At 44.4% G+C, this 10,904-nt stretch overlaps 1 protein-coding gene across 3 annotated transcripts in view; it reads left to right on the plus strand.

The window, feature by feature from the left end:
• LOC118368085 (leucine-rich repeat transmembrane protein FLRT2-like) overlaps positions 1-5,314 on the plus strand; it is a 65,211-nt gene extending 59,897 nt beyond the window's left edge. For 2 of the 3 annotated variants that reach the window (XM_052496647.1, XM_035751842.2), the window contains one exon: positions 615-5,314. In XM_052496647.1, coding sequence (XP_052352607.1) covers positions 1,180-3,234 — 2,055 coding nt within the window. In that variant the 5' untranslated portion in view covers positions 615-1,179 and the 3' untranslated portion in view covers positions 3,235-5,314. The remainder of the gene's footprint in view (positions 1-614) is intronic. The other variant, XM_052496648.1, reaches the window with a different exon arrangement.
• Positions 5,315-10,904: the final 5,590 nt, after the last annotated feature.

The following is a 10,904-nucleotide window of genomic DNA, read 5'->3' on the forward strand; positions in this document are numbered from 1 at the left end:
TCTTTATTCCAGACTCAATTTACTTTATTTATTGATCTATTTATTCATTTATGTATGCATTTGTTTTTCTATGTATTTATTTCTCTCTCTGTGTTGACTTCATTCAGTATTTCTTGTCAGCTTCAGCACATGCTGAAGTTTAAAAAAGTACAACCTGCACATTGATAATGTGCAGCTCCACACGATTATGTTTCCATTGTTGATTTTGATATGGATTAAACCCACAATGCAATACTGAAATTTTCATAGACACTTCATTTTTACAACTTTGTAATTATGATTTACAATACTTCTTACATTGTTCATTCTAATGTAATTACACTGTAAGAACACTGTAATGTAAGTGATATCTAATTATTTTTACAACAAGAGCATGGTTGAACATCAACTTTCTTTAAATAATATCCACTGCTGCAGTACATGTCTGGTGAGGAATATGAAATAAGAGTCAAACTCATTACCATGCACCAGTCTGTTCTATCCAATTGACAACTCCTCACTTTTTGTCTTTGAGTTATTCAAATTAAAGTATTCCTTTATGTTTATATAGAGGAAACACAAGCATTCTAAGAAAGAACAGCCCACTGATTTCTCTATTTGTTTCTTTGAAATAGGCCTCTGGATCCAAATTTCAAGTCCAACGGAGGCTACATCAGTCTGTGCCCAGCCTTGTGTGAAGCAAAAGAGAGAAACAGCAAGAGAGAGACTGAAAGAGAGGAAGAGAAGGAGGAGGGAGGGCTCTCCAATGATAACCCTGAGTGTACGTTACACGGCTCTCTGGTAGCCACCATTTTAAATTGGCCCTCACAGTGCTCCGCAGCGGCTGACTGAGAGTGAAAATGTGATGAGCTTTTCTGTCGTCCCCATAGCGAGCGAGCGTGGATGGAGGCCGGCGAAGGAGGCGCATTGCTTAATGAGACCATTGCTCTTGTGTTGGGAGGCTTAGGACAGGCAATTACTGAGGGATTACCACCAGAGGCCTCCTCCAGCAGTGCTGCTGCCGCCGCTCAACCACTGCTGACTGCTGGGGCAGGGAACTAAGCAGACACAGCTTGTTACAGAACATTTTTTTACTCTTTGGATTTTTATTGTTTTTGTTCCTTTTTTTGTTGTGGTGGTTGTTTGTTGGAATTTGTCATTTTTCTCACGACAAATCGTCTGTATGTCATATTGTTAATAATGGAGCTCCATCAGTCAGGGCGTGTGTGGAATAAGGACTGGGTCTCTTTCCTCAGGCCGTGGATACCCATACTGCTGGGCCTGCACATGCAGTTCTCCCGGGCGTCCGGGTCCAGCTGCCCAGAGGAGTGCCGCTGTGACAGGACCTTTGTTTACTGCAATGAGAGAAGCCTGACCTCGGTGCCTCTAGGGATCGGAGAGGGCTACAAGACCCTCTACCTCCACAACAACCAGATAAACAATGCCGGCTTCCCCTTGGAGTTTCACCACATAGCCTCCGTGGAGAATGTCTATCTCTACGGCAACCAGCTTGACGAGTTCCCCATCAACCTTCCCAAGAATGTTCGGGTGCTGCACCTGCAGGAGAACAATATCCAGACCATTTCCCGGACCGCACTTGCCCAGCTGCTGTGGCTGGAAGAGCTACATCTGGACGATAACTCCATCTCCACGGTTGGGGTGGAAGAAGGGGCGTTCAGAGAGGCAATCAGCCTCAAGATGCTATTCCTTACAAAGAATCACCTGAGCAGCGTCCCTATTGGTCTACCGGAAGATCTCAAAGAGCTGCGATTGGACGAGAACCGGATCGCGGTTATCGCAGAGGAGGCGTTCAGGAATGTGACGAGGTTAGAACGCCTCCTGCTGGATGGGAACCTGCTGACAGACGAGGGTGTGGCACCTGGAACCTTCCAGGACCTGGTAACGCTCCGGGAGCTGTCTCTGGCGCGGAACTCCCTCACCTACCCACCCCCACTGCTCCCGGGGGACGTTCTGGTGAAGCTGAACTTTCAGGATAATCAGATGAATGAGATCCCTGTGACGTCTTTCGAGGGACTGAGAAGGCTAGAGAGACTGGATATTTCCAACAACCAGCTGCAGTCCCTGACACAGGGGGTCTTTGACGGCCTCGTCAGCCTCAGACAGCTCACTGTTCGGAACAACCTTTGGCTGTGTGACTGCAGCATTAACTGGGTCATACTGTGGTTAAAGTCCCTGCCAACCTCCCTCAACGTGCGCGGCTTCATGTGCCAGAAGCCTGAGAGGGTCCGTGGCATGGTAATCAGAGAGCTGAACACTGAGCTGATCCAGTGCCCTCACAGCACCACAACTGCCCCGCCGCCCATCAACCTGCCCCCCACCTCACCAGGCCTGACCTCCCGCTCCCCTCCCTCCTCGACAAACTCCCCATCAGACATGCACTCCCTCTCTCCCCCCTCCAAGCTCCCCTCCTCACCCACACCTCACCCACACCCCCCTCTCCTCTCCTCTTCCCCTCCCAGAGACGGGGAACAGAGGACTAACCTGCCACCCCTGGACCCAGAGCGGGAGAACCTGCAAATCAAGTTCACCATACTCAACGGTTCAGCCATCCATGTCAGCTGGGTGGCCTCCTTCCCTGTCACAGCCTACAAGGTCACCTGGGCCAAGATGGGTCCCAGCCTGTCTGGAGACACGGTCCGGGATAGGATGGTGGGAGGGGAGCACCGGGGCATACGGTTGGCCAATCTCGAGCCTAAATCCACCTACCGAATCTGTGTCATCCCCTTAGATGTGTTCAATAACTACCGGCCCAAGGATGATACAGTGTGTTCAGAGGCTGTGACTAAGCCGGTCTCCTATGGTCCAGATAATAATAAAGGACCTTTGTGGCCGGAGCAGGCCACCCAGCAGGACCCCAGCTCTCCCTTCCTCCTGGCTGGCCTCATTGGAGGCGCTGTGATTGTTGTCCTGGTGCTTCTGCTCAGCATATTCTGCTGGCACATGCACAAGAAGGACCGGTCGTCCTCGACCAATTGGAAATACAACAAGGGCAGGAGAAAAGATGACTATGGAGAGGCAGGAACCAAAAAGGATAACTCTATACTGGAAATGACTGAGACCAGCTTCCAGATAGTGTCCCTGAACAACGAGCAGCTCCTGAAAGGAGACTACCGCATACAGCCCATGTATACCCCTAATGGGGGCATAGGCTTCAGAGACTTCCCTGTGGGGAACAATAGCACAGTATATTGCAAGAACAATGTTCAAGCAGACACAGACTTTTGCCGTGCATGATGGTTTTGCACAACAGAGTGTTATAGAACCCCCTTTGTATTAACACATACACTTAACTACATACAGTACCCTGTACAGTATATATTTCATAGACCCCTGTGTCTACAATGTAATTTATACACCAGCTGGACTATAATGTTGAATTCAGCTACCTTTTATATTCCCTTAGTTAAAATGCTAATTGATTTATAAGTTATTGGTTTCTTGAAGTTGTGTTACTCGGTTCTGTGCAGACAGATTTGTCCAATCAGAGTTCTCTCATCATTTTATATAAAGTTTGGTTCTGATTTGAGCTCCATAACCGCTGGGCCATTTTATATTCAGTTTGGTTCTGATTTGAGCTCCATAACCGCTGGGCCATTTTATATTCAGTTTGGTTCTGATTTGAGCTCCATAACCGCTGGGCCATTTTATATTTAGTTTGGTTCTGATTTGAGCTCCATAACCACTGGGCCATTTTGAAGTCGTGTGATAGCCAGATAGTGTACTCATTGCTAAAAGATGTGCCTCACCAGTGATGAATCTAACAAGCACAGTGTCCATAACAGATATGGCTATCCCAGGTTTTGGCAATGGGAATTGAAATAATTGGGGGTTATGTAAATTAGACTTGCTGTGTCAACTCAATGTGACAGAGAGAACCAATATAAAACCAGCCATTCAGGAAATGATATTTGGAGAGAAATATTTTCTCACGGTAAGGATTTGAGAGAGAGAGGATGAGAGGGACAGAGGGAAGGAGGGAGGGAGTGAGAAAGAGAGAGAGAGAAATAGAGAGAGTGAGACAGGGTGGAGAGAGAGAGAGAGAGAGTGCTTTCAAATATACCACAAGAGGGCAGAGTTGTTCATTATGGTCAATTAGTCATTACATTCATTTCTTGGACATTGCTTAGTACTGAACAGAGATTCTACCGATGTCGTCCTGCTGCAGTGAGTGACATCTCTCTCATCTTCACATATCACAACAACAACAAAAAACAGAGAGATCTGTTGGTCTAAAAGCTGCATGGACTCCTTAGTTTGGAGTGCTGATCTAGAATCAGTTTAGCCTTTTAGATCATATTGAATAAGAATTCAATGGACAGGAGGGACCTGATTCTAGTTCACCTCTCCTACTCTGGAATGCTTTACGAATACAAGCCCTGATCCAAGTATTTCTCTCAATAACAACCCACTCCTATGTTATTGGCCACTGGTCACTTACCACAACGTGGATATAGAGTTTATGAAATGGTAGAAGTAATCAAGCTTTGTTGAACCTTTTGATTGTTTCCAAAGCTGTTGAAAGATTTTTTTATAATGGACTTGACTCATGCACAAGTCATACGTATGCGTCTTACGCTTTCCTTTAAGTAGAATTACAGCGTAAGGAAACTGTACTGTTTGTTATAGTTGAGAATGAAAGATGGGTGTTAAACACATAGCAGAGTTAACTGGAACAAGCATGTCTGTCCAGAAAGATGGAAAGCAACTATTTCAGTTTTTGTTCAACAAAAAATGATGTTATGGTATTACATTATATGTGCCTTGAAATGATCCGCTCATAATGTAATGTCTTTTGAATCCATGTTTTTGCACAAACGTGTACTGTACTGTATATACATACAATTGACATTGAATTGTTGTTGAAAAAAACTATTTCCTGGTATTTGATGATTTATTTTTGTCGTATTGTTTTTTTCTTTTCTTCTTTTACCTCACTTTAAATTCACTTCACATTTGATCTCAGAATGTTCCTGACTTCTAAGATAATAGGAAATCATTTTTTTGAGATTTGATCCATGATGCTACTGTCTTCTCTGGGAGAAATACACAAATTATGTAGAGAAGCTATAATGATGCTTTGAGTTATTTTCCATCAACATGTCTCTTCAGATCTCACCAATTTGGAACAGACTTTACATGTGTAGGCTGAATAATTAAGAAAAGTCTGAAACACTGAATGTTACCCTTGAGAACCAAGTCTGGGGAGATGATACTGCAATCTGTTTGTTACAAAATGTATTGTGTCCCATATCAAATCACTTGTTAAGGGGATGTAGAACATTGAGGGTTTGCTTTTGTATCTCTAACATTCCAAGACCATATAGAGTCCTGTAGTAAGTTGCATCCCTCATCCTCAGACATTCATTCAACCTCTGACATTTGGTTTCATGAAGCTTCTATTTTATAATCTATTTACCAAGACTCTATTCTAATTAAAGGTCAACGGACATGTTGTAAGGCAGAACTTCTTTATTCACAATTGATACCTTGGCCAGACTCTACCCACATTGCATTGAAGGGCACACATACTAGTAGTCCTCTTTGGCTCTCTGACACCTTTTCTACTGAAGGATGCAATTACATGAACCAGTACAGAACCAGGCCAGGTTTCTGCTGTTGTCCTCATTAGTCTTGTGTTGTGTGTGTGTGTGTGTGTGTGTGTGTGTGTGTGTGTGTGTGTGTGTGTGTGTGTGTGTGTGTGTGTGTGTGTGTGTGTGTGTGTGTGTGTGTGTGTGTCGGTGTGTGTCGGTGCGTGGGTGGGTGCGTATATGTACACATACTCTCCTGTGATTCCTCTGAGAGCAGAGAACTAAAAGAGGCCTATAAATAGTATGCCGCTCTAAATTACCTCTAACCTCTGACCTTTAACCAATGATCCTGGTGGACCTGGTGGAGACAGAAATCAGCCTTTAGACTCACACTTCTGTGCCCTCCAGTTATGTGGTCATCCATAAAAGAGTTCAACTACCAAACAAACACTCCCTCTCTGGGGAGTCTAGTGTCCATGAGTGAGATACTTTTTTGAGGACATACAGTATTTGAAGATAGTGTATACATACAGTATAGTGTATATGTGTATACTTGGGCTCCAAGGCACTGCATCTCAGTGGCCTAAGGCACTGCATCTCACTGAATCTCAGTGCAAGAGGTGTCACTACAGTCCCTGGTTTGATTCCAGGCTGTATCACATCCGGCTGTGATTGGGAGTACCATATGGCGGCGCACAATTGGCCCAATGTTGCCGGTGTAGGCCATCAATGTAAATAACTATTTGTTCTCAACTGACTTCCTAGTTAATTAAAGGTTAAATAAAATGTCCAGGTCTTCCATGGTCCTAGTGTGGAGGAGACATTGAGGAATGAATGTGAACTTTATCTAACTCATAAATCATGCATTGCTGTTAATGTAATAATATCCACAGAATGTTTAGTTCTTCATGCATATCTCAAGTAAGATTTTAGCTCTTGGTGAATGTGCTAAACCAGTGACTTAGCTCAGTAACCAGTTTCTGAACCAACAAAGTCTCTCACATTCTGTATCCACACAGTGGCGACCGACTCTCCTCAATCGTTTATGCCTTGGAGCGTCTATCAGCTGAAACTTTATGTCCTTGATTGATCCACTGTCTTATTTGCTTAGGTTTGTTTCTAGTTTGAACGTTATAGTGTCAAGGGCTATTTTCTGGACCAAGGGAAGCACAGACAGTCATTATTCTCCAGTCATAAATGCCTGGGAGCAACCATCAGTTGAGAGTTTTATATTCTCCCTTTCCATGGCATACTTACTTACAATTGATCAATTGTACGCTATGTTTACAGAGGGTGTGCTTAGACTGAGTGTTTTCAAGGATCATTGCGTTGAGTTTTAAGATGTGTTTGATGTTTTGGTGGGTAAGACATGGCCCAGAATGATTCTAGTACAGGTTGACTACTATTTAAATGAAAATAATCTAGTTTATACACATATTACTTACTATAAGTAAAATACTTATCTGTTAAGTTGGTCGTATATCAATCAAATAGCATTCCAATGCGCTATGCTTGTATGGTTATTACCAAAACCACAGCACATGTGAATCTCACATTGCAGTTTAATCTTGGAGTCTTTAGCCTATCGACTCTGTATATTAAATGTTTAAGTAATCACCTCGGTTGCCCATGGTCATCCCTGAACCACAGTAGCTGTGCTGGCCAGACAACTAATAGGCCGGCCACTGTTAACTTGACAGCCTGATTCTCTCAGTACCAGAGGGTCACCGCAGGGTGAGACATCACACGGTTGACACTGTGAGTGCCTCCCAACTGACACCCTATTCCCTATATAGTGCACTACTTTCAGCCGCTGGTCCAAAGTAGTGCATTATGCAGGAATTAGGGTGCCTTTTGGGACACAGGGTCTTAGTACCAGAGGGTGAAACAGAACACACCATATTTTACACTTTCCTCACAATGAGAGAGAAGATGCTTAGGAATGGGGCAGGAAAGGAGGGAAGGGATTGATTGAACATACATTGTGATAAGTTCCCTTGGGAGAGTTGAAGAGATTTGAAGAGATTTACCAAATGGCTGGGGTCGCTGGTTGGCTGTATACCGAATAGAGCCATAGTGCCTAGTGCACAAATTTGAGTGACTCGGATGCCATTTGAGTCGCTAGTTGGCAGTTTCTGTTCCTGTTGTGGCTTCGCTTATGGTTTTTAGACAGCTTAGAACAGGATGAGGGAGCAGGGGTTCAATCTGGTAACTGACTAATAACTAGTCTGGAGGTTTTGGCAATGTGCAGAAAACAATAGTAGTGGACGATCCCTGAAATCAGTCCATAACGCCTGGTTGCAGCAGCTGGCTATAATGGTTCCCAGCTCACAGGAACATTTGGGCTGCAATAACTGGACATGTTGGTGCCTAGCTCACAGGAACATTTGGGCTCCATTCCTCATGGTCATTAGCATGGCCAGCTTCCATTAAATGAACGCACACACGCACGCACGCACGCATACACACACACACACACACACACACACACACACACACACACACACACACACACACACACACACACACACACACACACACACACACACACACACACACACACACACACACACACACACACACACTGGGGGCTGTTTCTAATGAGTAAGGGACCCCTGAATGATGGTCTCCCAGCTTCCTGAGCCAGAGGTATAAAGATTGAGTACACACACACACACACACACACACACACACACACACACACACACACACACACACACACACACACACACACACACACACACACACGAAAGTATTGATCTAAGTGGCTCCACTGGATTATGAAATATGATTCCCAGCCCTAATGGTGTTTGGCTTGAGATAGACTGCCTCCTCTGTTCTGAGCAAATAAGTTTCAAACGTTAGCAGAAAATAGAGAAGCTGTGTTAAATGCTGTCTGGGGTTGTCCTTGCGTCTTCCTGCATTGATTAAGAACTAAAACCAAGGTATTATGGGGTATCTGTGCTTTACTAACGGATGGTTTCTTTGGGAGAGGACCATTTCAGTTAGTTTGCAGCACCACAGGCCTGTGGTTTTATAATCACTGTCACTAATCATGAAAGTCAATCAGAAACATGCTCAGGCAATTATCATAATCAAGGACACGTCTGGTCTAGCTGAAAGGCATCTATCCGATGAGATAAAATATGGAGAATATGCACAGATCAAAACAACATGACATTGACTGCTTTTTATCCCTTTTAATTAAAATCGATTTAAAAAAAAAATCTGATATTTTTTTAATGTGAATTCAATCTAGTTGCAATTAGTATACAGTAAATAATAACAAGGGTTGCTTGAGTGTGAGTTTTAGAGACATTTCTAACTGAGATAGGCCTACGTGACATCGACACAAACCCTCTATTTGCCCCTTCTGTGAAAGTTGTCAACCAAACTTCAGTGCAGTTTTGACTTCATTTGACCTTGACACCATTGCCAGTGAGCCTCTCTCCTCTAATAAACTTTAGCCCACGCAGGGAAACTGTGTTCCTTCTTACCAGATTGTGTATGTTTGTGTGTGTGTATTCGTGCATGCGTCTGTGTACGTGTGTGAGTGTACACACGTGTGTGTGCGCCTGTGTACGTGTGTGTGAGTCCATGCGGACGAGGTTAGTTGTAGGATGCTTGGCTGGTAGAATGTGGCTTATTATCCTTAACATAATGGACTAGAGGGAGCATTACTCATAACGTTGGCTCTCATCCAACACTCTCTCTCAGCCTTTCCTTCATTAACACTACCGTTATTGCAGGCGTCATGACAAATTGAGCTTCACCTTTCAGAGAGGATTTAGAACCCCTCATATTTATCAAACTTGGTATCTGCTATTCATTCTCCAGTCAAATAGAATCATATGTGTTAGAAATGAATTAGAAAAAAAATGTATGTGATATTTGTGCCTCAATACAGGTGTTATGACTTTCTATAACTTTGAATGGATGACTTTGGCATCAGGCTGCCACTCTTAATCACCAAGCTGTCCTGAGTGGATCAGTTGGTAGAGCATGGCACTTGATCGGGGGACCACTGAATGAAAATGTATGCATTCCCTACTGTAAGTAGTTCTGGATAAGAGCATCTGCTAAATGACTCAAATGTAAAAATGCCTGAAGAGGTGCTGTGAGATTAGGATAGAAATAGAGAAGAACTGGAACGAACTAGAGAAGACCCTGGATAGATCCAGATAGGAACCAGTAGAGAACTAGACCCTGATAGAACTAAACGTTGGATAAAACTAGAGCCACAGATTAACAAGCTGCACTATACAAGCAAAACTCAGTCTAATGACAGGCATCTTGGCGACGTAAGTCCCACAACACATTCTAGTTAGAATGCAAAATATCATGTTATTGTTATGGAAAGTCTGGCACCAACATGGTGGATGCTTTGCCAAACTCTGTTTATGTTAATCACTATCACTGGCTCTGGATCGCTCCTCTTCAGCTGGATAGACTGTGAGTGCAAGATATTTGTGTGTGTGTGTGTGTGTGTGTGTGTGTGTGTGTGTGTGTGTGTGTGTGTGTGTGTGTGTGTGTGTGTGTGTGTGTGTGTGTGTGTGTGTGTGTGTGTGTGTGTGTGTGTGTGTGTGTGTGTGTGTGTGTGTGTGTGTGTGTGTGGAGCTGGTTTCAGAGGACAGACTAGGGTCCCCCAGCCATATCATAATTCACACGGGCACACAAATGATACATAGGAAAGGCTGGCAATTGCACTCAAGGGAGTGATTGAAAAAGATTATTCCACTTTCCCAAATGCAGTGGTTATCGCCACCCTGCTACCACGAAAATACTTTCACCCTGCCACCATACAACGGGTGAATGAAAGCATTTTGCGAGACTGTCCCTCAAAAACCTAATGCATACCTGGCACACTACTCCACCCTGGACTCCACCCGCATAAGCCTTTACGACCAGGTCCACCTCTACAGAGAGCAATCCCAATTTTTGCCAGGACCCTGAAAGACGTCACCCTCAACCGTAGCCCCAGCACCTCAAACAGGAGCGACAGAGCAACTGACACCCCGCCCAGACCAGCGAGAAACCCTCCCAGACCTGCAAAAAAACCTCCCGAAGGACCTGCACAGAGAATACCCACACCAAGAGGACCTACACCCAGACCACAGCATTACCAGCCACACCCCAACCAGCTAAGACCACCCCAAGCAAACCCTGGCCATACCCTATATAGATCCCCCATATCAGACCTATGCCCCCCCCGCACCTGTGGCAAGGCCTTCAACATGACTACAGGATATTTGACCAGGCCATGAGCAGGACAACAGAACCAACCCGTAGAGCAACAGAACCAACCCCCACTATTACAACGGCCCAAGCACCATCCTGTGACCTAAGATGCTCAACATGCTCTGCTCATACCTTCTG

The sequence above is a fragment of the Oncorhynchus keta genome, chromosome 35 (genome assembly GCF_023373465.1).
Source record: "Oncorhynchus keta strain PuntledgeMale-10-30-2019 chromosome 35, Oket_V2, whole genome shotgun sequence".
Lineage (NCBI taxonomy): Eukaryota > Metazoa > Chordata > Actinopteri > Salmoniformes > Salmonidae > Oncorhynchus > Oncorhynchus keta.